General features: G+C 45.8%; 1 protein-coding gene and 1 long non-coding RNA gene across 2 annotated transcripts in view; both read left to right on the forward strand.

Annotated features, from left to right (window-relative positions):
• DNAJC11 (DnaJ heat shock protein family (Hsp40) member C11) overlaps window positions 1-25,864 on the forward strand; it is a 788,848-nt gene that overhangs the window by 699,359 nt on the left and 63,625 nt on the right. The window contains exon 12 of the mRNA XM_086922163.1: window positions 14,144-14,213. Within this exon, the coding sequence (XP_086778289.1) occupies window positions 14,144-14,213 (70 nt within the window). The remainder of the gene's footprint in view (window positions 1-14,143; window positions 14,214-25,864) is intronic.
• Window positions 4,060-5,703, forward strand: LOC147711453 (uncharacterized). The gene is made up of 7 exons (XR_015295926.1): window positions 4,060-4,130; window positions 4,227-4,265; window positions 4,399-4,472; window positions 4,554-4,638; window positions 4,728-4,795; window positions 4,881-4,948; window positions 5,198-5,703. It is a non-coding gene; the product is annotated as an uncharacterized LOC147711453 (long non-coding RNA).

A 25,864-nucleotide genomic window follows, 5' to 3' on the forward strand; every position in this document is an offset into this window, starting at 1 on the left:
CCTGAGTGGTGCAGAAACAGTAACAAACCATAAAAGAGTGCAAGATACTTGCCATTGCTGTTGCAAGTCTTGAGCCGGTAAGATCTTCTTCCAATTATCGTCTGGAGTGCTGAAGTCTACTTCATTCCTTTCGGTCAAGTACCAGTACCATTTGGAGACTTCTTTTGGAGATGGGTCTTTTAGTATTTCTTACTCTATTCCTTCCGTATTGACTGGGATTTTCTCTTGTTACTTACACCAACTTGCCAACTGATAGTATTTAAACCTTGAAATAGTTGCTTTAGTCCTCTCCAGTAATGTTGCCCAGCTTATTAAGTTACCATGTTCTATTAGCTCCCCCCATCTCAGTATCCCAGCTTTTTTTGAAGGAATCTGCAAGGTAGTCTATCATCCTTTCTGGGGTGCCCGGGGAGTTCCAAATTGGGGCTTGCTCGCTATAGTACGGAAGTTTCCAGGATTTTCTTATTTCATACCATACTTTGTATGCTGTTTTTTTAAGTATTTGGGATGGCCAAACTTATAAAGACAAAAATCAATGTTGGTTGTAGCTTTCCATTAGACAGTATACAGGGTTTGCGATTTAAAAAGTATCCTAATGTTTTTGAAGTTAAAGGTTTTGTAATATGTCATAAGGTCCGGGCTAGCTATCCCCAAACTTTCTAAAAAGATAATTGATGATCCCAAAAAGCGCCCCTACGACATTTTGTCATTCTGAGGTAGGGGTGGTTTTTATTTCGGATCGAATAAACATAGCCCCTTTGATAGTCTGGGCGAAAGTTTGGCTGACAAAGAAGTTAAAGCTCACAAGAGAAATTATTAAGGATTGCATGTTGCTGGATAATGCCGAGGCTATTCCATCATACAACATAACAAAAAGAGATTGCCAGTACTGATAATACCGCAGTAACATGAATTCGGACACAGTACTTGAGAAAATATTCAAGACTGGGGGCTAGTTGATAGCTTTTTATTCTTATTTTTGATTTTATCAAAAGATACTTTTTTTCATATTCAAAACACAAACATGTACAACATATTTATCAAAAAAGTCACAATAGGGGGGTATCATTCGTCATATCAATCATATCACAATCATACAACATGCAAGCATTCGTGGGGAGAAGGGGTGCACTAGATAAGAAAGCTACAAAATTTACCAAAACATACAATATTTACAATATAATATCAAACATAAGACAAGAATAACCACAGTCTGCAAAAACACTTAAACAATATTTTCATTTGGTGTATGATCGATTATACCGTACATTCCTATAGTCAAGTATGAGAATACTTTCTAAATGTTTAGAGAAAGGATAATGTACAGGGATTAGTGATAAGCAACAATTATCCTGACATTTACGCTTATCACTAGAGCAGACAGGAATGTGGCTTGGGCCTACGCGTTTCGAATCCCAATGACTTGTAGGGATTCTCTTCAGGGCCTTTAGAATTCTCTGCAGAAGTGAAAAAAGAGAAAAGGGGAGGGGGGAACAAAAATTAGAAAATGCTCAGACAGGCATGGTTAGTGTTAATAACACGATCACTATCAGTCACCTCACTCAGTTACCACCCAGGTCTCTACAGACTTGTCACTAGTCTAGTGTTCAAGGAAGACATGGGGATCTTAACTAACTGGTCTATGATGTTACTAGATATGAAGCAAATCAGCCAATGGATGAGTGGACAGGCGATCTATTACTCACCTTCTGTACTTAAGAAAGAAATAGTCTCAGGGGTGGGATAGGTTGACACAGTTAAAATGATGGTGGACCTATAAGGGGGAGATGAAAAAGTGTTAAAAAATAGAAAACATTCTAGATTCTTTGTGCACTGCCGGTAGTAGGAGAGAATCTCACCTAATCAAGTTCAGGTGGAGGAGGCCATGTGAGAGGTAGCTGCCGGATTTTTTGGTTACTAGACACGTCTTGGAAAATAAATGAAAAAAGGGGTTTTTTAATTGGACCATAAGGAACACTAATGTGCAAAAACGAAAAATACTAAACTGGACTTTACCGAAAATGATAATTTGAAGAGATGAAAAGTTGTGCTTACTCACGGGACCCCTATCAAAGAAGGGAACGTTTGGCACGGTGCTTATCTAAATAAACAGAAAACACCATTAGCTGTTTGTATGCATTTCTCGTCAGAGAAATGTTTTGCAATAAAGACTGCAGCTTACCGAGGCAGAAACTCTCAAGCATTTGACCGTAAAAAATGAAGCACGCAAGTAATTCAATTTAAGGTGACTTCAAGACTAGAGTGGAAATAGAAACAAATGTTTCATTTCAGTAAGTGGTGCCTCAAGGCAACAATGATTAGACGCGTTCGTTTTCAACTAGTAGAAAATCCTGACACTTTTAAAGCGGTAAAGTGAACTGAAGGCTTACCGGCAAATATTTTCAATCAGTCAGTTGAGATTATTTAAGCTACAAGGAAACAAAAACACGGGTGAGCAACTTATTTGAGCCTAATAAAAGGACATAGCTAAGAGGCATAACAGGGGGGGGGTGTGGGTTACTTACAGATTTAGGATTGAGCAGATTTCCCAAACGACGGCGTCTTTGGCAGCACTGCACACAGGCTCCTGCGCAGTAGCAGGCAGAGGCTTGACTGCTCTACCTATATACCTAGTGTCTGAGCAGCAGGACCGCCCACTCAGAGGCCAAGGTTTCATAGAGATACTGGACTGGATTCAGGGAAAGTTATGGACCGGAGTTTCAAGATGACAAAAAAGATTACCAGAATGAATAGAAAGCGACGCTGAGGTCACTCACAAAGCTAAAAAGGGGCTCACAGTAGATAATTACAATTTGAAGATTTCACTTAATTCATTAAGTCCAGATACTGCGGTATCGAACTTAACGATAAGGAAAGCCTCTCGTTTTGATAATGTCAAATTTAAATCGCCACCTCTGGGATTTTTTTTATTTTCGAAATGACTGTCCACTTGAGATCGCTCACATTATGCTGCAACCTCGTCCAATGATGCACCAAGGGGGCATTTTCAACTTTTCTTTTAATCCTTGATTTATGTTGCGAGATCCGTTGGCGGATCTCTTGGTTAGTTTTGCCTATGTACAACAACTGGCATGGACATGTAATGCCATATACCACATATTTACTCTTACAGTTACTCATCGTGTCATGCTTCCATGACACTCCATTATGCTGGAACAACGAGCCTTCCAACGTTGATTCACAGCATAAGCAATTTCCACACTTGTGGTGTCCAAGGATGGGTGGCATCCCCATCATTTGGCGTAACGTTTGTGGCTTGGCAATAGGCATGGCTGCTCGAACTATGTGGTTCGCAATGTTATTTTCTTTCTTGAAAGCAAATAAAGGTTCATTTGCAAGACTTGCATCAAGGTTCTTCCACAAACGTTACGCCAAATGATGGGGATGCCACCCATCCTTGGACACCACAAGTGTGGAAATTGCTTATGCTGTGAATCAACGTTGGAAGGCTCGTTGTTCCAGCATAATGGAGTGTCATGGAAGCATGACACGATGAGTAACTGTAAGAGTAAATATGTGGTATATGGCATTACATGTCCATGCCAGTTGTTGTACATAGGCAAAACTAACCAAGAGATCCGCCAACGGATCTCGCAACATAAATCAAGGATTAAAAGAAAAGTTGAAAATGCCCCCTTGGTGCATCATTGGACGAGGTTGCAGCATAATGTGAGCGATCTCAAGTGGACAGTCATTTCGAAAATAGAAAAAAATCCCAGAGGTGGCGATTTAAATTTGACATTATCAAAAAGAGAGGCTTTCCTTATCGTTAAGTTCGATACCGCAGTATCTGGACTTAATGAATTAAGTGAAATCTTCAAATTGTAATTATCTACTGTGAGCCCCTTTTTAGCTTTGTGAGTGACCTCAGCGTCGCTTTCTATTCATTCTGGTAATCTTTTTTGTCATCTTGAAACTCCGGTCCATAACTTTCCCTGAATCCAGTCCAGTATCTCTATGAAACCTTGGCCTCTGAGTGGGCGGTCCTGCTGCTCAGACACTAGGTATATAGGTAGAGCAGTCAAGCCTCTGCCTGCTACTGCGCAGGAGCCTGTGTGCAGTGCTGCCAAAGACGCCGTCGTTTGGGAAATCTGCTCAATCCTAAATCTGTAAGTAACCCACACCCCCCCCCTGTTATGCCTCTTAGCTATGTCCTTTTATTAGGCTCAAATAAGTTGCTCACCCGTGTTTTTGTTTCCTTGTAGCTTAAATAATCTCAACTGACTGATTGAAAATATTTGCCGGTAAGCCTTCAGTTCACTTTACCGCTTTAAAAGTGTCAGGATTTTCTACTAGTTGAAAACGAACGCGTCTAATCATTGTTGCCTTGAGGCACCACTTACTGAAATGAAACATTTGTTTCTATTTCCACTCTAGTCTGAAGTCACCTTAAATTGAATTACTTGCGTGCTTCATTTTTTACGGTCAAATGCTTGAGAGTTTCTGCCTCGGTAAGCTGCAGTCTTTATTGCAAAACATTTCTCTGACGAGAAATGCATACAAACAGCTAATGGTGTTTTCTGTTTATTTAGATAAGCACCGTGCCAAACGTTCCCTTCTTTGATAGGGGTCCCGTGAGTAAGCACAACTTTTCATCTCTTCAAATTATCATTTTCGGTAAAGTCCAGTTTAGTATTTTTCGTTTTTGCACATTAGTGTTCCTTATGGTCCAATTAAAAAACCCCTTTTTTCATTTATTTTCCAAGACGTGTCTAGTAACCAAAAAATCCGGCAGCTACCTCTCACATGGCCTCCTCCACCTGAACTTGATTAGGTGAGATTCTCTCCTACTACCGGCAGTGCACAAAGAATCTAGAATGTTTTCTATTTTTTAACACTTTTTCATCTCCCCCTTATAGGTCCACCATCATTTTAACTGTGTCAACCTATCCCACCCCTGAGACTATTTCTTTCTTAAGTACAGAAGGTGAGTAATAGATCGCCTGTCCACTCATCCATTGGCTGATTTGCTTCATATCTAGTAACATCATAGACCAGTTAGTTAAGATCCCCATGTCTTCCTTGAACACTAGACTAGTGACAAGTCTGTAGAGACCTGGGTGGTAACTGAGTGAGGTGACTGATAGTGATCGTGTTATTAACACTAACCATGCCTGTCTGAGCATTTTCTAATTTTTGTTCCCCCCTCCCCTTTTCTCTTTTTTCACTTCTGCAGAGAATTCTAAAGGCCCTGAAGAGAATCCCTACAAGTCATTGGGATTCGAAACGCGTAGGCCCAAGCCACATTCCTGTCTGCTCTAGTGATAAGCGTAAATGTCAGGATAATTGTTGCTTATCACTAATCCCTGTACATTATCCTTTCTCTAAACATTTAGAAAGTATTCTCATACTTGACTATAGGAATGTACGGTATAATCGATCATACACCAAATGAAAATATTGTTTAAGTGTTTTTGCAGACTGTGGTTATTCTTGTCTTATGTTTGATATTATATTGTAAATATTGTATGTTTTGGTAAATTTTGTAGCTTTCTTATCTAGTGCACCCCTTCTCCCCACGAATGCTTGCATGTTGTATGATTGTGATATGATTGATATGACGAATGATACCCCCCTATTGTGACTTTTTTGATAAATATGTTGTACATGTTTGTGTTTTGAATATGAAAAAAAGTATCTTTTGATAAAATCAAAAATAAGAATAAAAAGCTATCAACTAGCCCCCAGTCTTGAATATTTTCTCAAGTACTGTGTCCGAATTCATGTTACTGCGGTATTATCAGTACTGGCAATCTCTTTTTGTTATGTTGTATGACGGCTCAGCCATACTGATTAGAGCCAACCCCTAGTTGTTTATTGGAGGCTATTCCATGGCTTCGTTTTGTGAAAAGAATATTTCACGAAATTGGCTTAGGGAATTTTTTTGACTCTAACAGTATAGACAGAAACACAAAATTGATTATAAAAAATGCATAACGCGCTGAGCTTGATAATCGCTGCTGGCCAGCAAAGCGATTACCTCACAATGATCAGACCTTTTTATATCAGCAATTTTACTTGTCTTTTACCAGGAACGTACAATTTACATTTCTGTTGACCAGATTTAGGCTTTGCACATTGCACTTTTTAGGGGCCTTTCCTAAACAGGCCGGATGGTGCAATAATCTTCCGTCCTGCCCCTGTGACAACCTGTCCCAACAAAGCCCCCTGCACTTTACCCTTTTTTGCACACTTTACAAGGTCCCAAGAGCTCGGTTTCTTATACCACTCTAAAAATACATCAGACCATGTAATTTTCAGGAGAGTTTAAACTTTTTGTTATCTTTTTCTACTGAAGTAATTTGTATGGCTGTTTTTGCAATCTCCTTTTAGGATGTTCTTTTTAAATCTGTCTTGGATTTTTAATATATGTGAGCTATATGGTTTTATTGGTTTTTTATTTATATAAACTTTTCATGTGTGATTCATGTATGTCATACTTTTATGGTTAATTTAAACCGAATAAAGTTATTCTTGATCTTGAGTATTGTTCCCTAGGGACCATTTATGACAAGATGGGCTGCTAAACCTCTGCATCAGTTTCCCGGAAAGCTTTGACTGATTCTGGTTGTCTAATCAAGGGTCTCTATGCTCTGTTAGTAGGGCCATTGTAATTACGTGAATTTTATGGCAGCTGCTTTATCCACATAATTCTGGATTTTGTTCATGACTCACATGGATCAGAACGTGCGAAAAAAATTGCAACCCAAATGCAGGCATCGCTGGGCAGTTCCCAAGTTCCTACATGTAACATTTCACCTGTTGATTGCTGTTTAGAGTCAGTAAAGCGGTGCGCATATTGCCCATGTCGTGTCAAGATCTTGAACTGATGGGCATGAAGAGGGGCATATTGTGCAGTTGGAAACAACCCAACACTGTTAATTTGAATACAAAGGGGGTGAGACCGATCCCTTCCTTCTGGTAAAAATGATGCTTAATTACATCTTGGTGTTCGCAGAAAAGTAGTCATTTGAAGAGGGCGCTCAGAATCGAAGTTACTCTCAGTGAGATACATAAATAATACATACTTAATTACCAAAGCTTGTAAGCATGATGGTTCTTATTTAAGATGTGAGCTTGGAGAGGCCTTGTGGTGAAAACACAAAAAACAGCTAAACTGATATTAAGAAGAAAGATTTTAATAGAAAGCTATCAGATAAGGAATAACAGAATTGTGTTTCATTTCAAGAAGAGTGTAGCAGGTGGCTGATTTTCTATGCCCTTCAACATAGTTTATATTCTGCACCTTTGATTTTACTCTGGGAGGTCTAGCTTGCCTATAAAATGGCGCTCCTATTCATCAATGCAAGTCAAAATAATTAATCGTTAGGGAGTAATATTTAGAAAAAAATAAACTGGATATTTCTCTGATCAGACCACTTTGTATTTCCAATAGTGCTGGGATAATTATTTTTGTTATCTATAACTCGGGTTGCAAAGTAGCTAGATATTAATGGCACAGAATATTTTTCATAAATTGCCATTAATCACACAGACACAAATTTAGTCAACACTTGTGCATAATGTTATCATCCCTTGCATCTTGTGTATATAGAGTATTGAATGCAATTACTTGCTTCAACATAATCAGCGTTGCACACGTTCTCTTGATAAGCAATCATTTGGGTTTTATCATCATTGGCTCTAATTCTATTTCGTGAAGCGGTCTGAGCGCCAGCTATGTTGAGCCAAAGATTTTCCTTCCAATGGGTAAACATTGGCCCTGCTGAGTGATTGCGCTTTCGTTTTGTTTGCCAATCAAAAGCAAGTTAGACCTGGGATGATCGTCTATCCCAAGGTTAGAGCTGAGTGGACGCTCTTCTTCAAAACTGCATTCCATGTTTATTTAGATCATGGGTACTCACAAACATTTGACCAGGGGCCATAAAGTAATGTTTGTGGTGTGACCTAGGGCCGCACTGATGCCAACAGAATGGCAGTAGTGGGTCAGGGATTGTGAAAGGAGGTCTAAAAAAAGTTAAATAGACGGGCAAGTATTTATTTGCAGGTTAATAAATGCGTGGTTGTTTATTTAACATTTCTCTCTGAATATTAGTGCTCGCCAACTAGACAGCAGCTCGTGAAGCTGTTCACCAGGGTGAATGCATATAAAGGTCATGAGGGCCGCAAGCGGCCCCCAGGCCGTACTTTGAGTATCACTGGTTTAGATGACGTATAAGCAGATGTTGAATGGTCTAAGAGGTCCTTTTCATGGGAATGACGTGCCAACAACAGATTTGAAGAGGGTGCCAAGAATTCATTTGCTAGTGATCAAAAGGGTTTGGTTGACTTACTTAAGGTGCTTTTAAAAAAATCATTTGTGGCATATGCAGTTGGAGAGTAGCTTTTGATGGATACCTAAAGGCATTGGTGGTGGGTTTGGAAATCTCTTCTGAATTTTGTGAATGATTAGCTGGATTTTGTCCTGGAAAAGAGACTGAGTGACTTCAGGCACAGCTGGAGAGGGCTTGGATCACTTTATGGGTTGATGTTCATCTACTAGACGGAATAGGGCCCACATTTCTTGTGAAGCAAATTCTGTTCTTTGCTTAAAAAGTTGTTTAGACGTCTTATGTTTTAATGCAGTGGTGTATTATAGTATCTTGGTGTCGGAGAATGGCTACCTCGCTTGGCACTCTGTTCTCCTGACCTTTTTAGGTTTCGCTGGGGAACGGAGCCTTTAGGCTCCGCCTCCAGAGAAATCTCTTGATTACAGTAAGGACTCTGGAATACGCCCCCCTGTCCCATTGGCTAGCTCCATAAATGGAGGCTAGCCATTGGAACAGAGAGGCGTCCGTCATGGTCGGAGGAGACTCGGGGGCGTTCCCGAGATTCTTTGGCTTTTGGCGACGTCACGCGACGCCGGGAACGCCCCCGAATCTGGTCCGGCCGGGCCGTGCTTGCTGCTGTCCTGCCTTCTTCCGCGTCCCTCCTCCCGCCGTCCCCCCTCCCCCCTCCTCGCTGTCCTGTGCACGTTTCCCGCCGTCCGTTCCTCTCCCCCGCCTCCCGAGCCGCAGCTGATCCCGATCCGCTCTCCCCGCCTCCCTCTCCCCTCCCACAGCAGATCCCCGCCTACCGGCTGCTGTGCCGTGCTGTGAGGTCGCCGTGTTCATCGACACGTGTTTGGTGCAGACTGAAGGTTTGTGAGCCTTCCCCGAGCAGAGCGCACTAAAATAACCTGTGTGCAGCTTCACCACCGCGACCCGGGATCAGTAAACCCCCGACGAAGGGCCCCGTACCTTGCTGGTACCAACGCGACCGAAAACGAGCCCGCTGCTCTCCGATTGGACGGGAGAGCCGAGCCCCCTCACCAAACGCCGCGACGGGATTGGCCCGTGCGGCGCAGCGTCACCACTGTTGCTGTGTGGTGATTGGCTAGGGCGAGGAGCGTCATCGCAGGCTTGACCCGGGAGCCGCACTGCCATAGGCTGACTCCCGGGTGCTTTGGAGGCTCGCCCGTTCTGCCGTGTCTGGATTGGCCCGCTCGACTGGAGGAGCCGAGAATTCACCGCGATCACCGCCGGGCCCGGGGAAGACTGACCTGACCTCGCCGAGGGACCTGAAAGAGTGCTCCAGCCCCCGGCCTGCCGTCTCTGCCCCCCGCTGCTCCCTGGAGAACCGAGAGCGGGCGGAGGAGCGTCCTGAGACCGGCCGGGCTGGAGCGCTAGTGAGCGCTCGCCGCGGGGTGCGCCTGGAAGGGAATCCCCCCTCCCAACAGCATTGCGGTGAGACGCGCTAGAGGCGCGAAGGGCCCCTAGCAGCCAACGAAGATGGCTGTGGCCTGAGCGAGCTCCTTGACCGGTGGCGAGCACACCGAAAATCCTGTATTTAATTCAGTGACTGAGAGGGAACAAGACGGCTGTGACTCCTGTTGATGTCCTGTAGCGTCCGGCGCAGAAACTGAGTTTGTGTAGGCTGCTGTTCTGCTGCGGCGCCCGAGAATAGAATTGAGGCCGGTGCCCTGCGGGGAGACCGGGGATTAGAGTTCCTTCCCGCTCCGGATAGAGATCAGACTGCGAAACCCCTGAGCCAGCAGCTGCAGAGGACCGACGGCGGAAACGCCCACATGAGCGCAGGAGACGAGACAAGCCCCAGAACAACACTCGCCTCCCGATGGGGGGCCTCCAGGCAGCAACCTGACGCCTCAGCGGCACACCGGGTGGGCCGCACCGCGCACAGAGGCACGCCGAACGCAATTTAGATGCCATATAAATCCGTGCTTAGACTAGCCCCGGCCACAAACTACTGCAGTCACCTCTATATCGGCAACGTCTGTGAGGACCCTAGAGATCCGGCATGACACTGCTGCGAGGGGACCCCGCATATGAAATTTAATAAACCCTTGACAGAGACCGTTGCGGCAGTCTCCTTGCTCTAGGAGGCGGATGTGAGCGGACAAAGACACTCCTGAGTGCAGTAGTAGCCATGCTCTGCTCCATGGGCCCTGGAGATAGGAAGGAATACGGGGGCCCAGGGTTGGGACTTTGTTTGAGGATCACTGCACTGACCAAGAGGGCTAAAACACATACACCGGGGCCCAAACCTACAGGCTAAGCGCAGCTCTGAATCAGGGACTGTTACCGCTGGGGCACGAAAACACACAAACCAGTAATAGGCAAGGTGAACTGGCAGCACACTGCGCCATTGTGAGAGAAACACGCCATCCTAGAACTGGACATAGAATCCGGACGGGTGGATTACACGGAGGGTCGGGGACAACAGTGAGATAGACGACTCAAACTACTGCATAAGTAAAACCGGAAGACCGAACGTCAACAGGGACAGGGTTCACGAGGTCAGGGAACGAAGACTACTGTGTCCTTTGCCCCGCGAACGGCCCTGAGGGGATCTGTGGAGATCCCGGCGACATGGGCGGACATGGCCCGCGTGTGCTCCAGACCAACAGACTGAACAAATATGCCTTCACCAAGGAGACACCGAGCCAGAAGGACTCTCAACCACCAGAAACGGAGGCGGGCTCGCAGTCTGACAAGAAAAAACACTGCAGGACATAATGGCCACTTTGCAGCAAATACAAATGTCCATCTGTACAATCTCCACGGACGTAACATTCCTACGGGCAGACTTTGCCAAAATGAATAACGGACGTTGAGGCTGCGACGGCAGGACTCTCAGTAGACACGGCAGCGCTGCAAAAGGAAGTGAAACAGCTGGAGCACGAGACCCAACCCAGTCCCGCTGGCTGTTTCCTGACCACCTTCCCGCTGTCCGTCCCCCCTCCCGCTGTCCTTGTCTTTGTTCCCACCCCCCCTCACAGATCACCTTGCAGCTTATAACACAGCACGCATTATCTGTGTTTAGCAGTGTGCCGCCCGATTGTGTGCAGGTCTTAATGCTGGCTGTCCGGGAGGTGGGTCGGAGTCTCGGGCCAAATGGCTCCGCGTGGCTTCACCCACACTACTTCTCACCGAGGGCCTGCCTTGCACCGTCGTTCACCTGCGGTGATTCCGATCCGGGCCCCCCCCCCCCGTCCCCGCTGCGGGGTTAGACACAGGCAGTGCTGGGGTCATGGCAGAACTGCCATGGGAGGGGCAGAATGCGGTGAGCCTATTGTGATGGGGTCTTGGGCAACTATCGGAACACCATGTTGTGCCAATCCGAGTTGCACGGTGAGTGCATCCATGCGCCCCCCTCCCCGCCCAGTGGCACCAGATGGGTGTACACGGTACAGGGCGGCCGAGCCACACTCGAGATCCGCCTGAGGGGAGGCGTCGGGGTTAACCGTCCGCTGCTAGGCCGCAGTGATTGCAGCTGCTGGCACTGCCACGCGACATCAGTCATGGGGAGCGCGCCGTAGCCCCATCCGCAATGGTGCACCGCCCCAGGGACAGGGGCCATGGCGCGGGCAGCTATGGAGGGGTTGGTGTGGGCTTTGTGACCACGGCCGGCCGCCAGCGGCCTTGGCCCGCAATCGTTGAATAAATGCCTTGGGATGATCTGGGGGTTAAGTAGCAGCCTCTCAGCCGTCAATTCCAGATTGGGGTGGTGCGGCCACTCCGTGACCCTAATAGAACGAGGAGGTCGTCAAACGAGCACTTGGCATAAGTTCGGAGGAGTACTCCTCCGAACAGGGACTGCGGGGGCGTCCAGGTTTAAGCAATGGGTGCCAGTGCCAGAAAGCAGCACAAGGCACCTAACCCCATGGGGAGGCGCAGGGTTGTCAACGTTCGATGTGGTAGTTTTGAGGAGGCAATAATAAAACAAAAGAATATGTGTCAATAGGTGTCACAAATTATAATTTTCACCCTGGGCCTCACAAATCTGGACTCCGGTTACAAAATGCTTGAGCGTTTCCTTCCCTACACTTTTGTGTTCTTCAGACGCTATAGTTGAAAACACACGGCATTTTCTATCCAAAAGACTACGGGAATACGACGTATAACGTCATTTCGCAGTCTTTTTGATGGTGTGAGAGTAGCCTAGCCCGCAGCACAGTTTTCCATACCAGTGAATCTAAAATGTATCAGAATTAAGATGAACACAAATACATTGTGTAGATGACACAGTTTACACTTTATATTTGGTTTCGGGGTCTATCCCCTTGAAACAACTACAGTACGACACCGGGTGACGTCATTTTGTAGCTTCCCCCCCTTTTTTCATGCATTTCTCGATAGCTTTCTAACAAGGGATATGTGTCGGATCTGGGTGATATACAATCGGCTTTAATAACACTGGCCATTTAATTACTTTTACTACATTTTGTGACTGGTTTCAAATCATTTATGAAATATATTCAGGGCATGCAGAATGAACTACAGGAGGAATAACGATGACGTCATCCTGTAGTTCTTTACGATATCGCGAGATTTCGATCGAGGTATTTTGAACGCTCCAGTAACTTTACTGAGGACAGAATTATGCTTCACGAGCAGAGAACCCAATGAAACATCATACCGTGAGTTGTTACATTACCATATTCCATTAGTACAAAGCCATTTACAAGCCGGTTAAACTGTAACTAGGGACGTTTTTGTGTGTGTGGCTCTGGGTGGGTGTGTGTGTGTGTGTGGCTCTGGGTGGGTGTGTGTGTGTGGCTCTGGGTGGGTGTGTGTGTGTGGCTCTGGGTGTGTGGGTGTGTGTGGCTCTGGGTGTGTGTGTGTGGCTCTGGGTGTGTGGGTGTGGCTCTGGGTGTGTGGGTGTGTGTGTGTGGCTCTGGGTGTGTGGGTGTGTGTGGCTCTGGGTGTGTGGGTGTGTGTGTGTGGTAGTAATTGCTGTCTGCTGAGCTCATCCGTAGGGTACAATAGGTCTCACATTCGAGAGAGATAAAGCTAATGGCAATGTAAATAACAATACCATTTATTTATCTGTTTTCAAAACCAACACAAAAATACAAATTTTGTCATTTACAATGCCAATAGCTCAAACTTTTCCAAAGGCGAAACCATTGCATTGTAAATGCTTGTTTGTTATTTGAAATATATCAGTACTATTTTATGAATTCCTTTTTTCTTTGATTAAACCGTCTGGTGAGATGATTTGCTCGAAATTGCAGTATTTGTTTTTTAGATTCGCCACAAGGGCCTTGTTTGAGCTACCATAAATTAGTAGGAAGGCAGATACTTATCACTTACATCTTTCTTAATAGAACCCTCTTCCACTTCAAAGTTTAAACATCTAACATGTATTGCATGATTTACCCTGCAAGCAAACATACCCTGTAACAGAAACTGTTGTCGGTGTTAAAATGCCGACAGTGCACGTCAGGCTTTTTGAAGCATGCAAGGTACAGCATTTAAAAAATACTTTATATAACATCTTAATTTCACAAAATTGATGAAAGACATCGAATTAGGCCACGGACTTCACAGCACTCTGGGACCTGTATCCCATTTCCTAAGTTAATGTTCAATTAGAAATACTTCTTTGTCACTGACCTAGTTGGTGCAAATGTTGCAATTGCCTGGAAGGTGGAGCCTCTACAGGAGGACTGAGGTGTACTGATGGAGAATGGTATGTGCAGTTTGTCTTGCCACTCCCTTTGATATACAAGGCCTATTCAAGTGCGTTCAATGTTTGCATAAGTGAAAGATCTGAGTTATCAGTTGAAATGTGTTGTGCCAAAAGCAACTTAAAACACTTGTGACCTTTCTTTCACCAGGGATTTGGAAAAACAAAGAGAAAGCTCCGCAACAGACGTTTTACAGAAGAAACAAGAAGCTGAAGCAGCGGTAAGTACAGTCGTGTGGAATAAAGCTTAAGAATCATCGAGATGCTGTGCATTATGATGAATCTTGGGAAACCCAGACAAATCTGTACCAGTTTCAATGTCTTCATGGTACTGTTTGTTCACTTTTAAATGGGAAATCATTAGATAATTCGAAACAAATTTAAAACTACTTTACTTAGCTAATGTTGACCTTCTCTAATGACAAATGTGGATCAGGACTACATTCCTTTATGTGAAAACGTATTCACACATGAAAAATGAGTAGATACATAGGTTGAACATACAGGTGACTTCACTATCGTAATCTCTCCGTAGTGTTCATGAGGTGAACCAGGTGATCCAGAGCTGTTCACCATGAAGCAATTTCCACTGCACGACAAAGCTGCCATGCACAAACACAATGTATTATAGCCCAGAAGTGTATTTTGGGGCATGGGTGTGCAGGAAGAGGAAGCTCAAGATGGCCGCCTCTTTTCCGGGGCCGCCCACATGGAGCTGTAGGGAGGATGAACTGTTTAGGGTACCTATATTGATTTTGAGAAATAAATAACACCATTGGAGATACTTGCTCAATCATAACATTGCTGGCATTGGAGGGAGGGAGCAGAATTTGCATGCCCGGCACTATATTGATATCTTTAAGGTGTAGACGGCTGCCATCTGAATAACTAATTACATTATGAGGCTTACTGGGAGGCAGTAATCAGCCAAACACCATTGCATATCGCAGCACCCACCATACTGGACAGACATTATTCATGCACAAAATCCATGGCTCCTTCTCATGTACTGGAGTCAGTCAAAGGTGCCAGATGACGACCTTCCACTTTGATGAAATAAGAGCCACTCATGCTGGATGCCACCTCATACTGTTGTGATCATATCTAGGACCCTAATTAAATAATCCCGATTTATGCCCTTATGTGGTTATGTGGTTTATGCCTCATGGGACTACTAAGTGAGGGGTGAGCGTTGTTTGTGAGAACTCTTGGCTACTAGGGGCACTCAGGTTACGTATGCTGCTCCTGAGGATTGTATCGTATTTGCTAGGATTTAGCTCACCTGAGGCGGCAAGCCGGGTGATAGTTTGTTCGCTATTTTAAAATTATACTTAGACTTTAATCTTTATTTGCGCCTGTTCTTACTGTTTTAATAATAATCACAAACCTTGTCCCCCATTGTCCGCACTGTCCTGTCCGTGTTGCCATAGCCGAATTGGGGTCTGTGGCCGGAGACGCCCCTTGTCTCACCTGTTGCACGGTAACCTGATTCATTCACTAAGAACTACAAGTCCCAGCGCCTTTGCGCTGCACACGGGACTACAAAGTAAGAATGCCACTTCTCCGCACAGCGGACGCGAACAGCAGGCGCGCCTCTGTCGAGCCTAAGTCCTGCCCGTCTGCGCCGGTCCGCGCCAGGCGGGGCCACTAACTCTGCTGTTGTTGATATCACCTCTATTTCTCCAGGTATGCTCATTACCTATGCGGCTGAGGACTTGATCTCTCATAGACATATGCCTATTAACACGCATTGTTCCATCTGTACACTTCCTATTCAGGGGTTTAACTGTAATTAAAGCGGATTCTTCCTGGGTAGGATGAGCAGATGTAAAAGGAGGAAACGCCCACATATACAGGGTTAACCGTTTGTAACCAAACTTTCCCCCACTAACTCCAAACTGCACTTTTGGAGCATAAACTGTAGGTCTCTTCCAAAACACAAAAATTACATTTTCGACTTTCTAGTTGATGAAAAACCAGATGCCATTTTCCTAACGGAAACGTGGCTCCAGGCGAGTTCTGGACCAGATATTGCCTTTGCAATTCCCTCTGGCTATGTCATGGTAAAAAGAGACAGAGATATTTGCAGGGGTGGCGGTATTGCCATAATATTTAAATCTAATTACAACTGTAAATTTGAAGCGTTTCCGCTACAGGGTTGTGAGGCTGCCCTATTCAAATTAGCTATCAGTGCCCAGATGACCCTATCCGGTTTATTGATTTACCGTCCTCCTGGGAATTCTAACTCATGGGCGACGTCTTTTCTGAAACTATTGCTCCATTGATCATAAAGGCTGCAAATTTTACTATTCTGGGGGACCTGAATTTACATCTAGAAGATACCCTATGCTTGACCAGCAAAACTTTTTTAGCCGATTTAGAAGCACTCAATATCTTATTATGCAATTCGGGATCCACACACTCTGCGGGGCACTTATTGGACCCTGTTCTGTCGAACCTTGCATATGAATGCAAACCACCCGCCCGTCCTTTAGAATGGTCGGATCACATGGCAGTCAAATTTTCTCTCCTGTGCCCGACGAACACAGTATTTGACGCTACTGGCTCAGAAAAGAAATTACGCTGTTGGGGTAAACTTAACACCACAGAGTTTAATCGGTACTTATCTAACACTTTACCAAACACCAATGTATCCTTTCTGGAATCGGAGGCAGCTGTCTCTAATTGATTGACTACTGCTGTGAATAAACTCGTTCCCCTTGCTCCCTTGCATTCCCTGCCTCATCGTCATCCTGCAGCATGGTTCTCGGAGAATTTAAAAACGACGAAATCCAAATGCAAGTTACTTGAAAGACAAGGGAGGCGTTCTTATTCTCCCTCCTGTAAAGTGACATACAGGGTGGCTCTCAGAGACTATCATAAACAATGTAAGACCGCAAGAGCTACTCACATCGCCAACACCATTACACATGCCCAGAATTGCCCGCGTACACTATTTCCTGTTGTGAAAAAACTAACTGGTACAGATTCCATCCCTGCCCCTCCAGTTTTGAATGAGGTGCAATGCAACTCAATTGCTGAGTTTTTCATTACCAAGGTGGAACGGATCTACGATTCACTGGGTCTTCAACCTTCAAGCACAGACTTATCTTCTACGCTTGCGCCAGTTCAAGACTGCCAAACTCCCATGGAAATTAAACTCTCTGAGTGGTCGCTCTTTGATGATGTTTCCTTCGCTTGCTGTCTAAAGAGCATTAAATCTGGCTCTCCCTGTGATCCCCTCCCGGCAAAAATTTTAAAACAGCTTGACCTGAACTCCCGTCGCGTAGTGATGAAACTCCTTAATGCCTCCCTGACAGAATCATGTGTGCCACAGAAATGGAAACACGCAATGGTTGTCCCTTTATTGAAAAAGGCCGGAGCGGATGCTTCAACCCTTTCTAATTTTAGGCCCATTTCATTGTTGCCTATCTTTTCGAAAATTCTGGAGAGACACATTAATTCTCAACTATCTCACTTGGTTGAGAGTTCGGGCTTCCTACATCCATCTCAATCTGGATTCAGAGCTCCCCACTCCACAGACACTACACTCTTGGGAGTTACTGAGAATCTACGGCACGGTATCGATCGTGGGGAAACATCTGCACTTATCATTTGGATTTAAGCGCAGCGTTCGATACCGTGTCCCATTCCATTCTTCTCACATCCCTTCAATCTCTGGGAGTTGGGGGCTCAGCTCTGACCTGGATTGCCTCTTTCCTAAGTGAGCGTACCTTTCAGGTTTTTTCGGCCAAAGCATCCTCTAACATTTGTGCATCGGCGTACGGCGTTCCCCAGGGGTCTATTCTTAGCCCATTGCTTTTTAACATCTATGTTAGACCCCTGGCCACTATTGTGGAGGAAGCTGGTTTAACCTTATTCTCGTACGCCGATGGCACACAAATTATGTTTTCCCTTTCCAATAGGGAAGGTAATAATACCTCAGCTCTTAAACACAGGGCTTGTCCCAGGTAGCAAGATGGATGCAGGAGAATTTCCTTAAGTTAAATGGAGATAAGACCGAGATTGTGATCCTGGGCAAGGACAAAGATCTCTGGGGCCCTCAACACTGGCCCGAGAGTATGGGTCCTACCCCGCAACCTGCGACTCAGGTTCGCAATCTCGGTTTCTTAATCGACGAAAAGCTCACAAGTTCAAGTTCAAGTTTAAAATTTGTATAGTGCACTACTCACCCAGAGGGTCTCAAGGCGCTTGAGGTAGGGGGGTACTTTACTTAGCGAATATCCAAGTTTTTAGTTGTTTTCTGAAGGAGAGGCGGTTCTGTGTAAGGCGGAGGTGGGGGGGGGGGGAGAATTCCAGGTCTTGACCGCTAAGTAGGAGAAGGATCTTCCCCCCATGGTGGATCTTTGGATGCGTGGAATTGCGGCGAGGGCTTGATTGGACGATCGAAGTTGGCGGGTGGGGGTGTAAAAGGACAGGCCTGTGTTGAGGTATTCGGGTCCTAGGTCGTAGAGGGCTTTGTGTGCGTGGGTGAGGAGACAGAAGGTTATTCTCTTGTTGACGGGGAGCCAGTGGAGGTCTTTCAGGTGACCGGAAATGTGAGCTTGGCGGGGACGTCTAGAATGAGTCTTGCTGAGGCGTTTTGGATGCGTTGGAGTTTTTTCTGTAGTTTGGCTGTGGTTCCGGCGTAAAGGGTGTTTCCGTAGTCCAGTCGCCTTGTGACCAGTGCATTGGTGACCGTCTTTCTTGTTTCGGTGGGGATCCAACTGAAGATTTTTTTGAGCATACGTAGGATGTTGAAGCATGATGATGATACGGCGTTGACTTGTCTGGTCATCGAGAGGGAGGAGTCCAGGATGAAGCCCAGGTTACGTGCGTGATCCGTTGGTATGGGTGCGGTTCCCAGGGCCGGTGGCCACCATGAGTCGTCCCATGCGGAGGGGGATGATCCTAAGATGAGGACTTCCGTTTTGTCCGAGTTCAGTTTTAAACGGCTGTTCTTCATCCACTCGGCTACTTCTTTCATCCCTTCGTGTAGGTTGGTTTTGGCGGTGTTTGGGTCTTTGGTGAGGGAGAGGATCAGCTGGGTGTCGTCTGCGTAGGAGATGATGTTGAGGTTGTGTTGGCGCGCAATGGATGCGAGGGGACTCATGTATACGTTACAGAGGGTGGGACTGAGTGATGATCCTTGTGGTACGCCGCAAATGACTTCGGTGGCCTCTCATCTAAAAGGGGGGAGGCGGACTCTCTGGGTTCTTCCGGCGAGGAACGAGATGATCCAGTCCAGTGCTTTTCCTTGTATTCCGATGTTGCTGAGGCGTTGTATAAGGGTGCTATGACAGACTGTGTCGAAGGCTGCGGAGAGGTCAAGTAGGATGAGGGCAGCTGTTTCTCCGTTGTCCAGTAGAGTTCGAATGCCGTCTGTTGCTGCGATGAGGGCGGTTTCGGTGCTGTGTTTGGCTCGGAAGCCAGACTGTGAAGGGTCGAGGGATTTGTTGGATTCGAGGAAGGCGGCGAGCTGACTGTTGACTGCTTTCTCAATGACTTTGGCAGGGAATAGGAGGAGCGAAATGGGGCGGTAGTTCTTAAGTTCAGTGGGGTCTGCTGTGGGTTTCTTCAGGAGGGCGCTGAGTTCGGCATGTTTCCAGCTTTCCGGGAAGGTAGCGGAGTTGAGGGAGCAGTTGATGACTTCTTGGAGATGGGGGCGATAATGATTTTGCTTTGTTGAAAATGTGGTGGGGACATGGGTCGGTTGGCGATCCTGAGTGGATGGTGTTCATCAGGCGGATGGTGTCTTCAGTGGTGATTGGGTTCCAGGTGTAAAGGTTGTTGGAGAGGGGTTTTGGTTCGGAGGTGGGTGGGGTGGACTGGTCTCCAAAGCTGTTATGTATGTCTGCGATTTTGTTGTGGAAGAACGAGGCTAGAGAGTCGCAGAGGTCTTGGGAGGGAGTGATGTCGTTGGTGCCGGCGGTGGGGTTTGCAAACTGTTTGACGATGTTGAATAGTTCCTTGCTGTTGTGGGCGTTGTTGTCGAGTCGATCCTTGAATGCTGATTTCTTGGTGGATCGAATCAGTTGGTGGTGTTTGCGGGTGGCGTTCTTGAAGGTGGCCAGGTTGTCAGTGGTTGGGTTTTTACGCCAGGCTTTTTCGAGGGTGCAACAGATCTTCTTGGATTTCTTAAGGTCATCATTGAACCAGGGGGCTTTTTTGCTGCCTTGCTTCATTTGAGGGTTTTTCAGGGGTGCTAATTCGTCCGCAAGTGGGTGATCCATTGTGTGAGGTTGGTGGCTGCTTGGTTTGGGTCCGATGATTTGGCAGGAGGATTTTGGTGGAGCGATGTGAAGAGCTGGTCGGTGGTAATTTTGTTCCAGTTTCTGCGGGGAATTGGTTGTGGGTGGTTGTGGTACGTAGTCTTTTTGTAGTTGAAGTGAACGCAGCTGTGGTCCGTCCAATGGAGAGCTGTGGTGTGATTGAAGGAGATGTGCTTGCTGGAGGTGAAGATTGGGTCGAGCGTGTGTACGGCATAGTGGGTGGGGGTGTCAACAAGTTGTTTGAGTCCGAGATTGGCAAGGTTGTCCAGAAGGGTGGTGGTGTTGCTGTCGTTGTTCTTTTCCAGGTGGAAGTTGAGGTCTCCCAGTAGAATGTAGTCCTCGTTGGGGAGGGCCTGTGGGCTGATGAATTCAGTGATGTCTTCGCTGAATTGTGTGCGGGGTCCTGGTGGCCTGTAGATGAGGGTGCCTCTGAGTGTGGTCTTGGGGTCGGTGTGGATCTGGAAGTGAAGGTGTTCGGCGGCTGCGAGGTTATCGTCGGAACTGGTTGTGATGCGGATGGTGTTCTTATGGACGATGGCGATGCCTCCTCCTGTTTGGTTGATGCGGTCCTTTTGGATGATCTTGCAGTCGTTCGGGATGGCTATGGCGATGTCGGGTGCTGATGAGGCGTTCATCCAGGTTTCTGTAAGAAAGGCGACCTCCGCCGAAGTGGTGTTGAGTAGGTTCCAAAGTTCAGTGGCGTGTCTGTGGACCGAGCGGGTGTTGAGCAGGATGCACTTCAGGTGGTTAGTGTCGGAGCTCTGTTTGGAGTTTGTGGATTTGGTGCGGGTCCTGATGCAGTCGAACTTGCAGGAGTGGCAGGTGAAGGGTCCATGGGTGAGTCCTGGGGAGGCTTGGTAGCAATTTGGGAGTCGGCCGGGGTTAAGTGCTAAGAGGGTTGCGGCGTCGTACGTTATGCGGGAGGAGTGGATTTTGCGGTGTCCAGGGGGTTTGGCGCTGGGCGCGGTCCAGGCGGGGACGGGCGTAGACGGGCTTACCTTTGGCGCACCTTCGGCGCGCATAGGGCGCGTCCGTTGCGCGTGAACGCTGCACGTCAGCTGTTCTGACATAAGTGGATAGTGGGGGGGGGGGGCGGAGCGAGGGAAGGGCAGCTGGGAGGCGGGAGGGGGGTGGAGGGCCGGGCTGGGAGGCACAACAACAAACAACAAAATGGCAGCAAGCCAAAGGCCAAACAGGACGCAACTGGGACCCCAACAATCGCTATGAAAAGGGAAGCGTCAGCGGCACAATCAGGCACAGATTAATCAAGCAGGTAAAGGCAGCTATGCACAATCGAGTATCAATTAATGCGCAGCTCAGCAGTATAGCGCTACGATACAATTACAATCAGGCACAAATAAATGCAGGAGCAATGCGAGCAAAGCGCAACTGATTTCAGAGGTAAAGAGCAATTTCAGAGGTAAAGAGCAGTCTGGCAGTATAGCGCTACAATACCAGATCCAGAGCAGGGAGCAGCGTGGAGAGCGACAACAGGCTGTTAAGTTGGCTTCTATCTGTTTTGCTACCTTAAAATGGCTCCAAAAAATCTGGTGGATGCTCCCTGCCTCCACACAAAGGACGGTGGTCCAGGCTCCGATAACTTCTCGCCTGGACTACGGGAACGTCCTGTATTTGGGTGCCGATTTGACAACACTGAATAAACTCCAGGTTGTACAAAACGCGGCCGCACAGCTGTTATGTAATGTTCCTCGGAAAACATCTGCCTCCCTAGCCCTTCGTGACCTGCACTGGCTGAAAATAAAGAACAGAATTAAATTCAAGGTCTTATGTTACATCTTTAAGATAAAACCGGGCTCTGCTCCTAGGTATCTTCACAATCTCATTCATGCCTACATACCTAGTCGCAGTCTGAGATCTTCAGGAAAAGGAGATTATATTTTTCCGAGATTTAGATTGGTGAAGATGGGCGGCCGCTCATTTTCCCATCTGGGCACTAAATTCTGGAACGCCCTGCCTGTGAGGCTGAAGCTGGAAACTGATCTTCTTCGGTTTCGCAAGGGTTTAAAAACCTGGCTTTTCCAGCAATATTTCTGAACAATCTTCTGGCAACTGCACTTATTGACGCCTGGTAGTTCTTTATTCCCCAGTCTATCCCTTGGCGCCGGGAAACCCACTGCGGGTAGCTGTGCGCCTTATAAGTTTAAATAAATAAATAAAAATAATAATAGCAAATCATACCCTTATAAAGGCATAAGAAACAAATCCATATTTAGTAATAGCCAATGCAAACCAAATGAGGCAAGGCTACTTCCTTAGACTCCTAGAAAGCACAACGAGTTCTTTCAACAAACCAAACCTCCTGCAACCTGGGAATTCCCCATGCTTTTGTTTTGATTTGTCCTAGAACTCCTGCGAGCACTGAAAGAACGGCCAGTTCTTAGTGACATCTTTTATTGACGTCTTATGTCCAACCTTACGTTAAACACGGCACCTTCCAGGTATAAATATACCAGTGTTTGCCTTAAGCAGCACACGGTGGTGTGGAGCAGAGCGGCTATCTACTTATCCGAAGCCCAGCTGATGCGAGTGCCGAAGGAAGCCGTCCCTCCCATTTGACGCACTGAGAAAGGCGCTGACTTTTTCTCCTGCCGAGAAAATCCAGCTCCAGTGTTTCCAGTCACCCTTGCGGGTTACTGGGAGATAGAGTCCTGAGAGCGAGATACAAGACCTCCTTCATTCTAAAACCAAGGTACTGAGCTGATTAGATCCTTAGAGAATTCTTGAGTCAGATTCTTGGCAAAACTAACTTAACTTAAAAACTCCTTTACTCCTTCCCACATACTAGGCTTAGGTTAGGTACATCGGGGTAGGCGTATTTAGAAGCACCAGTTGAGTATGTTTAGTCAAACTTTTATCATTGTATGTAACTGTATATATTTTATACCTTTTAAGTATCACCTGGCTCAGAAACCATATCAATGCTTTTACAGTATTATTTCATAATACTCCTTTTACTGTACGCACTTTACTTTATAACAAGTATTGCAATTGTGGCAATTCATTTCTCTTGCATGAGAAAGAACATTGCTCAATAAATAACACCTTTTATTGAAAACGCCCGTCTCTCTATTTCTCTGCACTCTGGTGAAACGAAGTATGCACGATTGACTGAGTGAAATAGCTATCTATTGTTTTCACACGACTCTGGAGATATACTCCTTATTCTGGGGGAGCGAAGTTGTCATGTTTATGCGGTTGTCAGAAGCTGAATCCCTTCTTGTCTAATCAGGGAAGTTCACTCCTCCCTGTTCATTCGAGAAAGTTTCTAGTGACCTCTGAGCTAGCTGGCAAACCTGAAATAAGCCTAACATATTCAATAGAGACCTAGTCGACCTCATACCTACGTCTAAACTATTATTTATGTTATTCAAATGCGCAGAGCCTATTGAGAAAATAGGAACTACACTACAATACATGGTATGACCATGCACGGACGAGACACCAGCAGTGGTAACAGACTAACTGATTGCAGGACTTCAGCAAGAAATTAGATCCTTGTCTGTGGATATCGCTCTGACTAGGACGCTAGGGAAAATGACTAGTATTCTTTTAATCACATCTGACCTGAAATCCGGCCACAGGCCTAAAGTCTGAAAGAATCGATTTGTTGTTTAACCTCAGACCGGCCAACTGACCACAGTTCTATAAAACAGCTGCCTCTTTAGGTCACGCCTAGGCCGCGCTTCGAGACATGCTGTATCAGGTATAGACTTGAAGCTCCACCTACTCTCTGCCCATATTTTTCATTAGCTTGAATCATTGTCCTTTGTAAATGTTGGCTTTTCGTTTGTTAATAGGCTTATTAGTCCTTCCTTAGTACCCCCTGGCGTCTGCTGTTACCTCCCATGAGGACTGGCCCTCTGACATGTGTCCTTACTCAGGAGCTTTCATTAGCAGTTCCGAGAACTTTTTACTTTATTACACAGCACTCAATCAACGTCAGCTTCAGCAATGGCTGACGCTTCCTGCCTAACAGAATTGGCATTTGCATTTCAGGTTTCCTGCTCATCAGTCATCAGATGCGTTCCATGGGCATCTGTTCCTGCACTTCCCTCTCCGGAGTTACTATGTGGTTGGCTTGTTTACTTTGAATTACTCCGGTAGGCCGCACAATTTGTTTCAAGTGCTTCACTGCTTTCCCGTCCTAACCATGTTTTTTTTATTTTTTATTTGTCTCTCCCCGCCCACCCCCCGAACACTGCTTGACGCCCCTCCAAGATTGCTGTTTATTTATTTATTTCTAATTTAAATTGCTTAGATCCCGGGCAGGAGATTAAGTGATTTTCTAATAATTACAGAATGCTGAGCTGAGAACACTGGTCCCCACCTCCCTAGTCAGCAGCTCTGACTGCTGAACCACATCCTCTCCCTCTGGTTTCCCTTCAGCGAGTACCTCCTGGAGAGGCTTGCCACCTGTCAACTCTAGGCACACCTTGGTCATTTCTAGCTTCTTGAACAAAATGCAGTGCAGCTGTGCCATGGCACCATCACCACAAACACCTTGATTGAGGTACTGGGCAGTCCCCTGGAGACCATTGATGTGAGTTGCGTCTTCACATTTGTTAAGGTCCTTCACTGGCTTATTTGTGAATGTGGTGGCATGAGAAAGTGCTGTATTTCTTAGTGATTTTCTTTTTGAACCAAATGAAGCAAAGAGTTAAATCTGCTTCTTTTATTACTTTTATTTAATCATCTGAATTTATTTGTACCTCTGCGAACTCGACGGTCCCCAAGCACCTTCAGTCTCTTCATCCAACTTATAATAGTCCGAATGGCTAAACATCGTCTGCTGTATCACTTCTCAGCAGCAGATGAAAAACTCTGGTTACGATTAATATCAGTTGATATCAACTAAACAGTGTTAATCTAATCAATTACTTAAAGAATATTGAAATTTGGATGGCTCATATCTGGTTACAACATAAATGGTATAAATTGAAGTCGTACTGTTCGGACCAAGAGCAAACAAAGAAACAATTTTCAGACTACTGACCTCCTTCTCTCAACAGGCTTTATTGAACTTGCCCCACTAAAGGTAGTCAAAACCTGGAGCCTTCCTGTATGATACCCTGTCTTCAGACAGTCAAAGATACTATGTAGTGAAAAACATCACTCCAGCCCTTTCCTGTCTGATTGAGATGAGTGAGCTAGTACCCTGTGGACTATGGCTTGGCTATTACGAAGGGCGCTACTTCGAGATTAGCCGAAGCAGACTATCCGAGTTGTTTAGTAGGGAAATATTGGGCTTTAGCTGGCCTAAGACTTGAGCATTAAGAGTTCATGTCACAATGGCGACAAAAAGAGCCATACACTCGCTCCAAGTGGAGCTAGTGCTGACTTCAAGTGCTTTTGCTTAATACAAAAGTGCAACTATAAAATAAATATTAAAAGAAGTTGTTTACACCCTCTTGTCAATGGTAAACCATGTGCATAGAAGGTGTGGATGTACTCTCTGGAATTCCTTTTTAAAAATTTCCAAACTCCCTTGTATCACAAAACAAAATCTCTTATTTCAAGCAATAGTCTATTCTGTTCCTAGGAAATGCGGGTAGACCTATGCTTAAAGACAATCAAGTTGA

This window comes from Lissotriton vulgaris, chromosome 5 (genome assembly GCF_964263255.1).
Source record: "Lissotriton vulgaris chromosome 5, aLisVul1.2, whole genome shotgun sequence".
NCBI lineage: Eukaryota > Metazoa > Chordata > Amphibia > Caudata > Salamandridae > Lissotriton > Lissotriton vulgaris.